General features: G+C 33.9%; 1 protein-coding gene and 1 non-coding gene across 2 annotated transcripts; both read left to right on the top strand.

Moving 5' to 3' along the window:
* The first annotated feature begins 361 nt into the window (after nucleotides 1-361).
* LOC139868632 (uncharacterized) lies at nucleotides 362-931 on the top strand. Its single transcript, XM_071856964.1, has one exon. It carries the CDS (start codon nucleotides 362-364, stop codon nucleotides 929-931), a length of 570 nt encoding a protein of 189 aa, XP_071713065.1.
* A 13,317-nt stretch (nucleotides 932-14,248) lies between these two features.
* On the top strand, nucleotides 14,249-14,355 carry LOC139869594 (small nucleolar RNA R71). The gene has a single exon (XR_011766197.1). It is a non-coding gene; the product is annotated as a small nucleolar RNA R71 (small nucleolar RNA).
* The last annotated feature ends 2,827 nt before the right edge of the window (nucleotides 14,356-17,182 follow it).

Raw genomic sequence — 17,182 nt, 5'->3', positions numbered from 1 at the left:
GGCTATGTATTCAATACTTGTTCAATCAATATGTAGGCTATGTATCCAATCCTTGTAATTCAATTCAATCAATAAAAGAATTTTGTTGCACCATGTTTACTGGTATGGTATTATGTTATGGTATTAGAGTGGCACGATCATTGAGGTCCCAATCATCGTTCCGATCAAAATTCCGACAACATTCATCATCATGAACCATCCGCCATTAACATTATGCTATTAAGCAACATTTACAATACCAATTCAACTCAATTAAGAATCAAAATCATTCCGTCTCACACTTCTGAAGTCCTTTTAAATGTCAATTTCACCTCTCAAACGTAATCAATCAATTTGACCTAATTCTTCAATATCTGTTAGAATGACGATCAATGCTTCATCACTGGATGAAGATCTAACCTCACCAAATCACTCATCGTTTCTTCACCAGAATGATCACCCTGAACCGATCCTCATTTCAAAGAAACTCACGACATCAGATAATTACAGCTCCTGGAGGCGATCAATCATGATAGCCTTAAATGCGAAGAACAAACTGAAAATTGTAATTGGAGAAATCACTAAACCTACTGTAGACTCAAACATCAAAGCTCTTTGCGACAGAACGAATCATATGATCATATCCTGGATTCTAAACACCATCACAGATCAAATTGCAAACTCACTAAGCTTCATCAATTCATCATCTAATTTATGGAAGGAATTGCAGGAGCATTATTCACAACTGGATGGGCATAATATCTATCAACTGGCCAATGAAATATCACAATTAAAGCAAGGAAACTGCACAGTTGAAATCTACTATCAGAAGTTGAAGGGATACTGGGATGAATTGGATGCCTTAGAGGCTCCATACATGTGCACCTGCACCTGCAACTGTGAAAATGGGGAAGTCAATGGCGAAATGGAACAAAGAAAGTGGTTGATATAGTTTCTCATGAGATTAGATGAGTGTTATTCCAATGTGAGGGGTCAAATATTGCTTTTGCAACCAATGGCAAATGATGCCAAGGCATATGGTATGATTAGGCAAGAAGAAAATAAAAAGGAACAACATATCGTCAAGCACTCAATCTCAACTGCACTTTCTATGCAGTCAAACAACGAAAATACCTGAAGATGGAATACTCCAAGGACTACCAGCAATAACAGAAGAAGCGCATTCAAGAAAGGTATATGTAGTGATAACAGAAACCTTGAGGGTTACACAACAAATGAATGCTACAAACTTGTAGGCTAACCAATAGGTCATCCACTACATGCCAAACGTAAACCATCACATAAAGTCAACACTAACTCTGCACAGTCCACCAAAACAATTAATCTGGTCACTTCAAATGAAGAAACACCATTTAATGACTCTGCAACGAGTGCAAGGATAGACCAACTGCAAAATCAATTGAATCAAGTACTAATGATGATGCAATTCAATCAACAAGAGGCACCTGCAGCCGCAGGTTTACACAAGTTTATTGCTTCTCACATCAATATGCAAAGATACAAACTTATTGCTGTTGTCATTACATATTTTAAATATGCATGGATTATAGATAGCGGGGCCACTGATCATGTCTCAACCTCACTCACTCTAATGCACAACACACAATTGTGATGAACCTGTCTTTGTCACTCTTCCTAATGGCCACAATACATGAGTTAACCAATGTGGTTCTGTCACAATAAACAACAAAATCACGTTACATGATGTTTACTACATACCTAATTTTGCATACAATCTGTTATCAGTAAGTAAACTGGGTCAACATCTCCTATTATATGCCCTCTTCACTCCATTATCTTGCTACTTTCAGGACCACAACAAGAGGATTGCACATGGCATCCTCTGTAATGATCTATATGTGATCCAATAAGAGAAAGTCCATCAAATCCACTCCATCAATCAATCAACTTCTACTGAGCCAACAACCATTGTTGAAGCCTTACTATGGCACTCCAGACTTGGTCACTCCTCATTTCAAGGTTTAAAGCACATTAAGTCTTTGTCTTTTGTAATCAAATGTTCTTTCACAACTCACAATTGTACATCCATTTAATGACGGTAAATCTCATGCTAATTCTTTATTTTCACTAATTCATATTGATATGTGGCCATAATTATAGATATTTGTTGATGACTATTCAAGAGCCACATGGACTTACATTCTTTCATCCAAACACGGTGCCACAACACAGATCAAGATATTTCACTCTTATGCACTTAATCACTTCAAAATCAACATTAACCCGTTAGGTGAGATAACGGATATGAATTCCTCAACAATTCATTAAAAGATTTCGTCCAAACACATGGAATCATTCACCAACCCACCTGTTCATACACACCTCAGCAAAATGCTAGAGTTGAGAGAAAACATAAACAACTACTTGAAATAGCCATATCAATAAGATCCCAAACTCATTTACCAATACATTTCTGGGGATATTGTATCCAAGCTGTCACATATCTCATCAACACATTACCTACTAAATAATTAAACAACTGCAGTCCATATTAAATGATTTACAATGAACAACATGATCTATCTCGTCTCATAATCATAGGTTGCCTAGCCAATGCACACAATCTGACACTACATAAATTTGCACCTAGATCCATTCTATATGTTCTTATTAGTTATCAACCACTCAAAAAGGATACATTCTCTATAATCTTCAAACTCACAAAGTCTTCACAATCAGACATGTCACCTTCAATGAGAATACCTTTCCTTTCAAACCAAACTCCATATCTAACCTATCCAACAATCCCTCCATATCCACTGTTCCATACAACCATCATGAAACAAATGGGTCACAATTACCAGCCAGTATAACTCCAGCAACTTCAACACAATCTTCTGACACATCAACTCACAACCACAACACCTCTCCTACCACCACATTCATAGAATCACCAACTCATCAATCAACAACTGAACAACACAACTCCACTCCAAAACAGATCCATCCACTCAATCCACATCAGACACCAATCAAGACATCCACCAGCCAAATACTCCAATAATCACAAGAAGAATATCATCAAGATAACATAATCCACCAATCAAACTCAAATACTATCATTGTTCTTTACCATCATCCAGACTTAATTCCATCACTCCAAATACATTAATTACAACAACATATATTCTCCTGCAAAAGGCATCGTATTTGCTTCATTAATGCATTAGTGGAATCAGACACCTACAATCAAGTATAAAAAAAATGGAAAATGGATTGAAGTAGGCTCTAGAATAAAATAACACATAGATCATCACAACTTTAGCAGCAAATAAAATTGCAGTTGGTTGTAATGGGTTTACAGAACCAAACTCAAAGCATATGGATACATTGAGAGGTACAAGGAAAGATTAGTTACCAGGGTTTACACACAAAAAGAAGGAACAAATTACACTGAAACATTTGCTACAGTTGAAAAAATGGTAACAGTCAGGACACTTCTAGCAATAGCCACTCATTATGATTGGCATATAGAGCAACTGGATGCTAACAATGCCTTTCTACAGGTGGATCTCCATGAAGAAGTATACATACAATCCCACAAGCCTACAACAAAGACTTACCTCCTAACTCAGTTTGCAGGCTTATGAAATCACTATATGGTGTAAAGCAAGCTAACAGGCAATAATTCGGCAAGTTAACTACTTTCTTGATCAACAGTGGGTTCAGACAGAATTATGCAGATAGCTCTCTTCTCACATACAAAAATGGCTCACACTTTATAGCCATAGTCATTTACGTTGATGATTTAATCATCACTGGTAACAACAATCAACTGATTTCAAAAGTAAAAACCAACCTTGACAACACATTCAGGATAAAGGATTTGGGATCCATCAACTACTATCGTGGTATTGAATTTTTAAGGAATAAAGATAGTATTACTATGACCTAAAGAAAGTATGCCTTAGAACTCTTAAATGCAGCAGCCATACTTGATAATTTGCAAATGTTTGCATCTTTTTATGCTTCTAACTCATATATTCAAACGCGAATTCTTTGAAAGGACTTAGGTATGGATCATGGTTTCGTCGATAGTCATCCATGGACTATCCTCGGGGAATTTAATGCATCGTTATGTGTGGATGAATCAAAGACTAGTAGTTCAAAATTGATGAACGCTATGCATGAATTTAAAGAATGTATTGATGCAATACAAGTCATGGATTTGAATTATCCGGGTTTAAACTTTACATGGAACCAAGTTTCGTATGGAATGAATGGAATGTTGAAGATGATTGATAGGGTGTTGGTGAGTGAGGCGTTGATGTGTGCGAGGTGGTGTATAAAATAGTTATATTTTTACTACAAAATACTATAAAATACGATACAATTTTACACAAGTGATTTATTTATTTATAGAGTGGATATACCTAAACCTTGTTACAACACTTATAGGCAGTGTACCTAATCGTACAGTAGTGTAGTTTTTAGTAAGTCCGGTTTGTCCACAGGGAACTCTAGCCAAGTTTAACGCTATATTTTTTTTTTAACTTATAGTTGTAAAAATACAAATATATATATAAGTAGTGTTATTTATTATAAAAGGGGGTTTTTACCGTTTAATGACCGGTTTGTCGATTTTAAAACTTTAGTCGCAGTTAAAACCTAATGCAAAATATTAAAAATAAAAATAACTTAATTTAAAGCGTAAAGTAAATAACGATAATGAAATTGCGATAAATAAAAAGTACGATAATTAAAAGTGCAATTAAATACGAAATAAAGGAAATTAAATATGAAATAAAGGAATTATGCTTATTTAAACTTCCGTAATCATGATGTTCGACGTGTTGTTTTTAGTTTAGTACCATGGGTTAATTGTCCTTTGTCCTGGATTATTCAATATGTCCATACGGATTTTTCCATAATAGTCCATCAGTCATAATCATAAAATGCGGAAGTCTTCGTTAAATTATTCTTATTCCCGAAGTCAAATATTCCAACTAATTGGGGATTCGAATTGTAACAAGGTCTTAATGCTTTGTTTAATGAATACACCAGGTTATCAACTGCGTGTAAACCAAGGTTTTAATACTTTGTTAACAATTACATCAATTACCCTTGAATGTAATACACCCCTGTTTCAACAAGTCTATTAACTATTAATCCAGTTTCGTGTCCGGTAAAATGAACAATTATTGGTATTTATAGATATCCCGCCCACCGTGCCCAGTCAAGCGTATGTGGTTATATATAAATATGTCAAATTATAAGTCTATATATTAAATTAACGAGGTATCGTTTAGTTAATATAAAACCCATTAATAGCCCATAGTCTAATTTCTACAAGTGTCGTTCTTTTATCCAAACCCCAATTATGGTACAAAGCCTAATTACCCAATTTAAGTATTTAGCCCAACATCACGATTACTTCGGCATTAAATAAGCATAATAATAACTTAGCTACGAGACATTAATTTAAAAAGGTTGAACATAACTTACAATGATTAAAAATTGCGTAGCGTTACAGGGACAGAATTTCGACTTACACCCTTACAACATTCGCTAACATACCCTTATTTTTAGAATTTAAAATTAAAATTAAAATTATAATATATATATATATATATATATATATATATATATATATATATATATATTTACGTATGAGAGAAAGGAAAGAAAAAGATGGTGTAATGTTGCTCAAAACTGCGAAATTTATAGGCATGTAGCTTGGTACCTACTGCCATGCGATCGCATGGATTTCTCTCATCCAGGCCATGCGATCGCATGGCCTGCTTTTCCAGGTCACATGTCTTTGTTTGCATTCTGCCGACGGTTTATAAATATATATATAATATATAAATAATTTTAAGAATTATTTAAATATTATATTATATTTATGTGCATAGTTGACTTGTAATTTTTAGTCCGTTGCATCGAGCGTTGAGAGTTGACTCTGGTCCCAGTTCTGAATTTTCGAACGTCCTTGCGTACAATTTAATATCTTGTATTTTGCGTTTTGCGTCTTGTACTCTTGTAATTTTGAGACATTTCTCATCAATAATTTGAACCACTTTGATTGTACTTTGTACTTTTGAGCTTTTTGGTCGTTTGTGTCTTCAATTCGTCGAATATGTCTTTTGTCTTCACCTTTTATTATTTAAACGAATATTACTTGTAAATAGAACAATTGCAACTAAAAGCTTGTCTTTCTTGAGGGATAATGCTATGAAATATATGTTCGTTTTTAGCATTATCAAATATTCCCACACTTGAGCGTTGCTTGTCCTCAAGCAATATAGTCTTGAAATAAAAACATACTAGAATCACTTCTTTATTCTTCACACTTTGTACATCAGTGATTTCTATATGGCGGTATGAACAATGGTAGTAACGATGTGGTTTACAGTCCCACATGACTATGAAAATTTAGATCCTTTAGGAAATTGGATCTTTATGAAAACATTTGATCTTTTTGAAAATTAAATCTAGCTTTTACCCTAGATAAGTTTTCCGGAATAACCCTTCACCGGTGTTTGCAAATTGTTTTTGTGGGTTTGGTGGGTTTCAGATTTGAAAATTTTAGCTCAAAACTTATGGTTTTGTGTCGCCCACTTGCTAACCTTGTATTAGGAAAGCAACACGTCCAGTATACTTGCTCCGTATATTACCTTTCGGTAAACTACCGTCCGGTTGTAAAGGAAAGCGTTGAACAAGGAACTGTTAAAGCAATGTCTCATGACATGCTTTTAATTATGGTCTATAACGTGTCAGATGCAATTATTATCCTTGGTAGGAGCAATAGTAAAGCTCACCCTTATGATTTTTCGGTCTGGCACAAGGTCCTGTCTTCAACCATGCTATGCAACCACCGTTCTTACAGTTGACACCCGATTTGGTTCAGGTGACCTAATGAATTCCAGATGAATTCCTAGGATTTTACGTTCAATGGTAATGAACGCATTGAAAATGGATTTTCAGAAAACAAATCGGTTTGTAATTTTGATCAAAATATTTTCTCGTTCAAGCTCGAGTTTAGATATCATTGAATTCCATGAGTTTGTAATTCTCAATCTTTAAAGTCAATCTCAAGGATTGAGTAATATCAGGCTTAAAAGCTGATTTTTAATCTTTAAGGAGATTATCCTTTCTAGGGGTCTGATTCATTAGTCTTATCAAGCTAATTTGCACGGCGTCCTCCCCATTTTACGAGACAGATCCTCTCATGGTTAGGATAATTCTGACCACTTGGTGACCCTGTTTGATGCTGAGGTCCGTGGATTTCCAGCTGATTTTCGTGATGACTTTTCTAGATTTTTCGTCAACTTACAGCTGGTCTGGACGACAACTTCCTGACCTAAATCAAGAAGCGCGTGTCTTTTTCGGAAGACTTTACTTCCTTTTAATGATGGAATTGATTCATCATGTAGATCCATCTTTCTTTCAAATATATTACAGTAAATTTGGTAAAACTGATTAGTTTAGTCTAAAGCAAAAGTATCTTTAATTATTTATACAAAAATATGTGATATATGTTTTAAATAACTTGGTAAATTTTTCCCACACTTGGCTTTTATTTTCCTTTCTTTGCCTTTTTATTGTCCTCTATTCCATTTTAAATGAATTCTAACATTTTGGGTTGTTTCTCAATTTATGTCCTTTCCGAGGTAACAATAATTTCGGTGTTAACACCTAGTTTTATCGTTCATAAATATGTATAAACATGATTTTGAATTCATTTAATTGAAAATTTTTGAAAATTTTTACTAGAATTGGGTAGTCAATATATAAGACTAGGGCTGTTCTTTATTATCAGAAAGCACTAGATTCTAATATAACTACTGCGTTACTAGTATTTTTAATGGCAACCAAGTGTATAAGTCAAAAAATTTAAAAAAAAATTTAAAATTCGAAAGAATTTAACCCCTTCCCACACTTAAGATCTTGTAATGCCCTCATTTGCAAAAAATCAGTAAAAATTTAAATTATTGAGGGTGATTAGCGTAGAAAAATGATTAAATTTTACCAAAGTTTCCAAACATATTGGCGTTTGTTTGCTGAATGATAAATGGTGCACATCATTTGTTCATTCCGTCTTGTTGTTACATCACATTTGTTTTTCGTTTTAAGTGCCGTTTTAAAAGCAAAGATTTTTGGGTTTTTTTAATGTTTTTGGCTTACTTTAATTTAATAAGATTAAAAATAATGATAATAAAAGTTCTCGTCCCTCCCTTGGATAAAGCAATTTCGGTTCAACGACCTAGTTTTCAACTTACGACGAATTTTTAAAAATCACATTTTTAACTTAATGAAATAAAGTAAATTTTTGTTTTTAAATTCACACCAAACTTAAATTTAAAATGCATAAAATTAAAAATTCATATTTATTAAAATTAAAAATTCAAACCAAATTTATATTATATTTTTGTTTTTATACATACAAACTTATATTAAAAATATTAATTTTTTAAATATTTACAAACTTAATTATATTGATTTTAAAAAGTTTACAATAATAATTTAATATTAATTTGAAAAACAAAGTAAAAATAAAATTAAAAATCTTTTTGGTCTTTCATCCCACTTTAATCAATCAAATATTATCAAAAATATACGCCCCTCTTTTCGGTAAAGTAATTTTGGTTTCATAACCTAGTTTTACTCCTGACGAATTTCTAAAATATTTTGGGTTGATTGATTAAAGATATTTATACCTTAAGAATAAACGGTAAATTTTGCAGTGATGTAATAAATTTTTGTATGATATCAATAATTTCGGTTACGCATACCTAATTTTATTGAATACCAATTTAATACTTTATAGCGAACGATTTAGCGTTTATTATCAAAAGATTAAAAGCAATAAAAAAACTGTACATACTTACCTGTGAGATAGAATTCTCAGTGACCTGCTTTAGCCCACTCATAAGATAGTCGGACTAATTGGTTTTCCATAGCTACATAGGCATAACCTCGAGCATTCAACGATTTTTCTTCGAAATATATGAACGGTCCTTCTCTGCATAAAGTAACGAACTCGGTATTGGAATATGTCTGATTCGTCGAGCATTTTCCTTCGTGTGACTATTTTCCGCATTTGTAACATCTTTCAAGGTGTCGTGCTCTTCTTTTCGATGCGAATTTTGATTTTCCTTTACCAAAATGTAACTTATTATGATCGTTTCTGAGTTCTTTTCTTACTCCGTCCAATTTGGCTCTTATTACTGATACCAGGTCACTCGGGAGTGTGTCATTATTACGTTTAGTGATCAAAGCGTGTAGCATTAGACCATGGTTTAGTTCACAGGAATTCTTCATCTCGTAAAACCTAAAAAAAAAAAAAATTCAGAATGGGGGGAGAAGACTAGTTCTTTAGGGTCTGCTAGGGAAAGACCATTCGGATTCCATTCTCGAGAACTACACGGAAACAGAATATCTAACTCTAACAGAAATACATATTACCCTAAAAAGATTCGAACCTCCCCACACTTAGTTAGCTGTGGTGTCGAAATTATGATTAACTTCGTTGTCAACTTCCATCGGACCATGTATGTAATGTTTAACTCTGTGACCATTAACTTTAAATTCAATCCCATTTGAATTTATTAACTCTATTGTTCCGTATGGGAAAACTCTTTTGACTATAAATGGTCCAGACCATCTTGATTTCAATTTTCCAGGAAATAGCTTGAATCGTGAATTGAAAAGAAGAACTCTGTCTCCTTCCTTAAATTCTTTTGAACTTCTGATTCTTTTATCATGCCATTTCTTCGTTCTTTCTTTATAGATTAACGAATTTTCATATGCTTCATGTCTTAATTCTTCTAATTCGTTTAATTGACTTAACCGAAGACGTCCAGCTTCATGTAAATCAAGATTACATGTCTTCAAAGCCCAAAATGCTTTGTGTTCAATTTCTACTGGAAGATGACATGCTTTTCCGTAAACGAGTTTAAAAGGTGTGGTTCCAATTGGGGTTTTGTATGCTGTTATAAAAGCCCAGAGTGCATCCTCCAATTTTATGGACCATTCCTTCGGATTTGATCCTACGGTTTTCTCTAGAATACGTTTTAAAGCTCGGTTGGTATTTTCAACTTGTCCACTTGTCTGTGGATGATAAGCAGTGGATATTTTATGAGTTACTCCATATCTTTTGAGAACTTTCTCAAATTGATTGTTACAAAAATGAGTACCCCGATCACTTATTAAAGCTTTCGGTGTTCCAAACCTTGCAAAAAGACGTTTTAAAAAATTGACTACAACTCGTGCATCGTTAGTTGGGAGAGCTTGTGCTTCCGCCCATTTAGATACATAATCAATGGCAACGAGAATGTAGAGATTATTATGAGATTTTGGAACTGGACCCATAAAGTCAATACCCCAAACGTCAAATACTTCACATACTTGAATGACATTTTGTGGCATTTCATCACGTTGACTTATTTTTCCGGCCCTTTGACAAGCATCACAGGATTTGCAAAGAAGGTGTGCGTCTTTGAAAATTGTAGGCCAATAGAATCCAGCATCGTAAACTTTTCTTGCTGTGAGCTGAGACCCATAATGCCCTCCTGTTGGTCCTGTGTGACAATGGTTTAATATTTGACTAGCTTCTTCTCCGAATACACATCGGCGTATTATTCCATCGGGACAACTTTTAAACAAATGTGGATCTTCCCAGAAATAGTGTTTTATATCACTAAAGAATTTCTTTCGTTTTTGGTACGACAATCCTTTTTCAAGGAATCTACATACTAAGTAGTTTGCATAGTCTGCAAACCATAAAATTTCACTATAATCTATCTTCAATAGATATTCATCAGGAAAGTTGTCTTGTATGGCCGATTCATTTAGAACTTCTAATTCGGGATTTTCAAGACGAGAAAGATGATCAGCGGCGAGATTTTCTGCTCCCTTTTTATCTTGGATTTCAATATCGAACTCTTGTAAGAGTAAGATCCAACGGATTAATCTTGGTTTGGCATCTTGTTTCGAAAATAGGTATCTAAGAGCAGAATGGTCAGTATAGACCACCGTTTTAGCTAGAACGAGATATGAACGAAATTTGTCAAAAGCAAAGACAATAGCAAGGAGTTCTTTTTCAGTAGTTGTATAATTCGTTTGTGCTCCTTGTAACGTCTTACTAGCATAATAAATAGGTTGAAATCGTTTTTTAATCCTTTGTCCTAAAACGGCTCCCATTGCAAAATTACTTGCATCGCACCTTAGTTCAAATGGTAGATTCCAATTTGGAGTTATCATGATCGGCGCATTAGTGAGTTTTTCTTTAAGAATATTAAAAGATTTGATGCATTCATCTGAAAAGATGAATGGAGCATCCTTTTCTAGGAGTTTATTCATAGGAGTGGCAAATTTAGAAAAATCTTTTATGAAACGTCGGTAAAAACCGGCATGCCCTAGAAAACTCCTAACTCCTCTAACATTAGTAGGATGTGGAAGTTTAGCAATTACATCTACTTTAGCTCTATCCACTTCAATTCCTTCCTTTGAAATTTTATGACCAAGAACGATGCCTTCTTTAACCATGAAATGACATTTCTCCCAATTAAGTACTAGATTTGATTGCTCGCATCTAATAAGCATTCGTTCAAGATTAACTAGACATGATTCAAATGTATCACCGAAGACTGAAAAGTCATCCATGAAAACTTCCATGCATTCTTCTATCATGTCGTGAAAAATTGCCATCATGCACCTTTGAAAGGTTGCAGGGGCGTTGCAAAGTCCAAATAGCATGCGTTTGTAAGCAAAAGTACCATAAGGGCACGTGAATGTAGTTTTCTCTTGGTCCTCGGGTGCTATTGGAATTTGAAAATATCCGGAAAAACCATCAAGAAAACAATAGTAACTATTTCCGGCTAATCTTTCCAACATTTGATCAATGAAAGGTAAGGGAAAGTGATCTTTTCTGGTGGCGTCATTTAATTTTCTATAATCAATACAAACACGCCATCCTGTTACAGTCCTAGTAGGAATAAGCTCATTTTTCTCATTTGTGATGACAGTCATGCCACCCTTCTTAGGTACGCATTGAACTGGGCTTACCCATGGACTATCAGAGATTGGATAAATTAAACCTGCATCTAGCAGTTTAATAATTTCTTTCTTAACAACATCTTGCATATTAGGATTTAGTCTTCGTTGGCGTTGCACATACGTTTTATGACCTTCTTCCATAAGGATTTTATGTGTGCAATACGAAGGACTTATTCCTTTAATATCATGAATTTTCCATGCAATAGCTGGTTTATGAGCTTTTAAGATAGAAATGAGTTGAGATTTTTCATTTTCAGTAAGAGAAGATGATATTATTACAGGTAATTCAGATTCACCATGTAGATAAGCATATTCCAAATAGTTTGGAAGTGGCTTTAACTCTAATGTCGGTGGTTCTTCTATCGATGATTTATATCGATATCTGTCTTCCTCTTTTAGCATTTGAATTTCTTCTATTGTTGGTTCATATCCATTAGCCATAAGTGTAGCTAACATTTCAGTTTCATCAATTGGTTCAGTTCCTTCTCCTAAAGAACATTCTCCTGTCCCTTGTAATTCTGGAAATTCTTCTAACAATTCTGCATGTGAATCTATAGTTTGAATATAATAACATGTATCATCTGCAGATTGTGGTTGTTGCATGGCTCTATCAACAGAAAAGGTAACACTCTCATCCTCTATACTTAGGGTCAGTTTCTTACCGAACACGTCTATTATTGCTTTAGCCGTGTTTAAGAATGGTCTTCCTAATATGAGAGGAACTCGAGAATCTTCTTCCATGTCCAGAATAACAAAATCTACTGGAAATACTAAAGTACCAACTTTAACTAGCATGTTTTCCATTATCCCTCTAGGATATTTTACTGATCGATTGGCTAGTTGTATGCTTATTCGTGTTGGTTTCAATTCTCCAATGTCTAGTTTAGCGTATAGTGAATACGGCATTAGATTTATACTAGCACCTAAATCTGCCAATGCTTCTATTGAACTAAGACTACCCAGAAAACATGGAATTGTGAAACTTCCTGGATCTGATAATTTTTCTGGTATCTTATTCAACAGTACTGCAGAACAATTAGCATTCATTGTAACAGCCGAGAGTTCTTCCATTTTCTTTCTATTTGTGATTAGATCTTTCAGAAATTTAGCATATCTAGGCATTCCTGAAATCACATCAATGAAAGGAAGATTGACATTTATTTGTTTAAACATATCCAAGAATTTGGATTGCTCGGCTTCAAGTCTCTCTTTTCTCATTTTACTTGGGTAAGGAAGTGGTGGTTGGTATGGTTTAACATAAGGTTTAGCTTTAACTATGTTATCTTCATTAACCTTTTCAACTACCGGTTCTGTTTCCTTATCTTGCTCAGATTGTGGTTCTTGTGGAGTAGGAATAGCTTCATCAGAAATTATAGGCATTTCAGGTGGTTTAAGTGTACTACCACTTCTTGTGGTAATGGCTTTAGCTGTTTCATTCCGGGGGTTAGCATTTGTATCACTAGGTAGACTTCCCGGTTTTTTTCCACCTATCAACCTTGCTAAGTTGCTTACTTCTTGTTCCAGATTTTGAATAGAAGCTTGTTGATTTCTAAATGCTTGAGCATTTTGTTCATTGGTTTGTTTCTGAGATGTGAAAAATTGAGTTTGAGATTCAACTAGCTTCGACATCATATCTTCTAAATTTGGCTTTTTATCATCGGTTTGTGGTGGTTTGTTTTGAAAATTAGGTCTTTGCTGATTATAAGTATTATTGGGTACTTGTTGGTTGCTAGGACCTTGTTGGTTGTTGTATGGAACATTTCGGTTATAGTTCTGATTTTAATTGTAGATCGGTCTTGGCGGTTGATAATTATTCTGATAATTATTTCCAGGCCTTTGGTTTATGTATGAAACATTCTCTCTTTGTTCCATTGTTAGTTCAATACTGAGACAATCTTTTGTTAAATGTGGTCCTCCACACTGCTCACAACTAATTCGTATCGAGTGAATATCTTTAGTCATCTTTTCCATTCGTCTCTCGAAAACATCTATCTTTGCGGAAATGGAATCAAAGTCATGGCTAGAATCGGCTCTAGCTGCTTTAGATGATCTAACGATATCTTTTTCTTGGTGCCACTCATGTGAGTGGGAAGCAGTGTTATCAATAATTTTGTAAGCATCAGTTGCGGTTTTCTTCATAATGGAACCACCAGCTGCTATATCTATATCTTTTCTTGTAGTGATGTCGCATCCTTGGTAGAATATTTGTACTATTTGACAAGTGTCTAAACCATGTTGCGGACATCCTCTCAATAACTTTCCAAATCTTGTCCACGCTTCATATAAAGTTTCATTTGGCTTTTGTGTGAACGTAACAATTTCTCCTTGAAGTCTTACGGCTTTAGATGCCAGAAAGAATTATTTAAGAAAATTTTCAACTAAAACGTCCCATGTATCAATCGCCCCTTCAGGTAACGATTCTAACCAATCTTTGGCTTCTCCCTTTAAAGTCCAGGGAAATAACATGAGATATATCTGTTCATCCTCCACTTCTCTTATTTTAAATAGTGTACAGATCCTATTAAAAGTACGAAGATGTTAATTTGGATCTTCCTTCGGCGCACCACTAAATTGGCATTGATTAGTTACCATGTGTAGAATTTGTCCTTTGATTTCATAATCTGGCGCATTAATGTCAGGTTGAGTAATTACGTGACCTTGGCCAGTGCGTTTAGCTCTCATTCGGTCTTCCATACTTAGAGGTTCCAGATTTTTCATGATTGAATTTGTTGAATCTGAATCACTAGAGTATTCTGATTTAATGGGTTGTTCCTCGACAATCTTCGTTTGAATGATTGGTGGTTCCGGAGGAAAGATTAGTGGTTCAGGATCTCTGAATTGTCCCTGAATATCCTCCGGATTCTCAATTATGAGGTCGGGTTCAAAAAATAGACTATCGGAAATTTGAATTGGAGTACTTGGTTGACTGGATGACGATTCTAAAGAAAAATCAACGGCAACAATATTGGCTAGATGTCTTGATCAAGTTACAGGTGGTGAACGTATAAAAGGTGGTGAACGTTTTGCTCGGTGCATTCACTGAATATCCTATTAGTTATAAAAATAAAAATTATATAAGTTATCAAATTAATAGACTTTTCTGCTTTTGCCCACGTTTCGAATAGCCAATAGATGCAGCAGGGAGCCAGAACCCTTTAAATCGGAAGCTCACAACTCAGCCACTAACAAATCCAACTATTACTACGAAACAGAAAATTTGAATGTCTATCAATTGAACCACTTAAAATAATTTTTCGTTGAATTTCAAAGAAATTTTAGATAAGAAATAGAAAATTCTATGTACTAAAAACTAGAGCGACGAAAAATAAGAAAGAAAAAGAGCGCGTCGGAAAACGTCGAAAAATAAAAGGTAGAAAAATAATAAAAAGAATGTAGCGCGTCGAAACTTAAAAGTCTAAAAACTAAGAATTAAAAGTTGCGTCTAAAAATATTAAAGCTTAAAAGAAATTCTATATCCAAAACAGCAATTACTTAAAAAGGTACTAAAATATAAAAACGGCGTCGCAAAAATCTAAAGCACCTAAATCTTATTCTAAAGAAAAAGCACTTAAGGGATTTTACGGCAAAGTCTAAAAATCTAGAAATAAAAATAACTATGGCAAAAACTATGACTTAAAACTAATTATGAGCGAAAAATACAAAAATTACGCTAAAACAAATAAAAAGATACAAAATATAAAAATATACTTAAAGTTGTAAAAAGTACAATTTTTTTAAAAATATTATTTTTATATTATTTATTTTATAAAACTATTAATTTTATATATTTATAAAACTAATTAAACTAAATAATACAAATTAATTAAAAACTAAAAATAAATAATTAAAAACATTAACCCTAATTAGGGTTTTAATTAAATAATAATAATAATAATTACCCCGTAATTAATGCAGTACCAGGTCACATGGGACGTGTCAGATCACTTCATGCGGTCGCATGAAATTTTGTTAACAATTACACCAATTACCCTTGAATGTAATCCACCCCTGTTTCAACAAGTCTATTAACTATTAATCCAGTTCCGTGTCCGGTAAAATGAACAATTATTGGTATTTATAGATATCCCGCCCACCGTGCCCAGTCAAGCGTATATGGTTATATATAAATACGTCAAATTATAAGTCTATATATTAAATTAACGAGGTATCGTTTAGTTAATATAAAACCCATTAATAGCCCATAGTCTAATTTCTACAAGTGTCGTTCTTTTATCTAAACCCCAATTATGGTACAAAGCCCAATTACCCAATTTAAGTATTTAGCCCAACATCACGATTACTTCGGCATTAAATAAGCATAATAATAACTTAGCTACGAGACATTAATTTAAAAAGGTTGAACATAACTTACAATGATTAAAAATAGCGTAGCGTTACACGGATAGAATTTCGACTTACACTCTTACAACATTCGCTAACATACCCTTATTATTAGAATTTAAAATTAAAATTAAAATTATAATATATATATATATTTTTACGTATGAGAGAAAGGAAAGAAAAAGATGGTGTAATGTTGCTCAAAACTGTGAAATTTATAGGCATGTGGCCTGGTACCTACTGCCATGCGATCGCATGGATTTCTCTCATCCAGGACATGCGATCGCATGGCCTGCTTTTCCAGGTCACATGTCTTTGTTTGCATTCTGCCGACGGTTTATAAATATATATATATATAATATATAAATAATTTTAAGAATTATTTAAATATTATATTATATTTATGTGCATAGTTGACTTGTAATTTGTAGTCCGTTGCATCGAGCGTTGAGAGTTGACTCTGGTCCCGGTTCCGGATTTTCGAACGTCCTTGCGTACAATTTAATATCTTGTATTTTGCGTTTTGCGTCTTGTACTCTTGTAATTTTGAGACGTTTCTCATCAATAATTTGAACCACTTTGATTGTACTTTGTACTTTTGAGCTTTTTCGTCGTTTGCGTCTTCAATTCGTCAAATCTGTCTTTTGTCTTCACCTTTTATTATTTAAACGAATATTACTTGTAAATAGAACAATTGCAACTAAAAGCTTGTCTTTCTTGAGGGATAATGCTATGAAATATATGTTCGTTTTTAGCATTATCAGGCGTTCTTAACGAAATACGCTACTACATACGCTATTTTCCAGCCTTATAGAATCTC

This window comes from Rutidosis leptorrhynchoides, chromosome 9 (assembly GCF_046630445.1).
Source record: "Rutidosis leptorrhynchoides isolate AG116_Rl617_1_P2 chromosome 9, CSIRO_AGI_Rlap_v1, whole genome shotgun sequence".
In the NCBI taxonomy this organism is placed as follows: Eukaryota; Viridiplantae; Streptophyta; class Magnoliopsida; order Asterales; family Asteraceae; genus Rutidosis; species Rutidosis leptorrhynchoides.
This window is presented reverse-complemented; position numbering and strand designations above follow the sequence as displayed.

Bases quoted from the DNA above. Each gene is read 5' to 3' on its own strand.
- LOC139868632 (XM_071856964.1), top strand. From the start codon at position 362: ATGACGATCAATGCTTCATCACTGGATGAAGATCTAACCTCACCAAAT.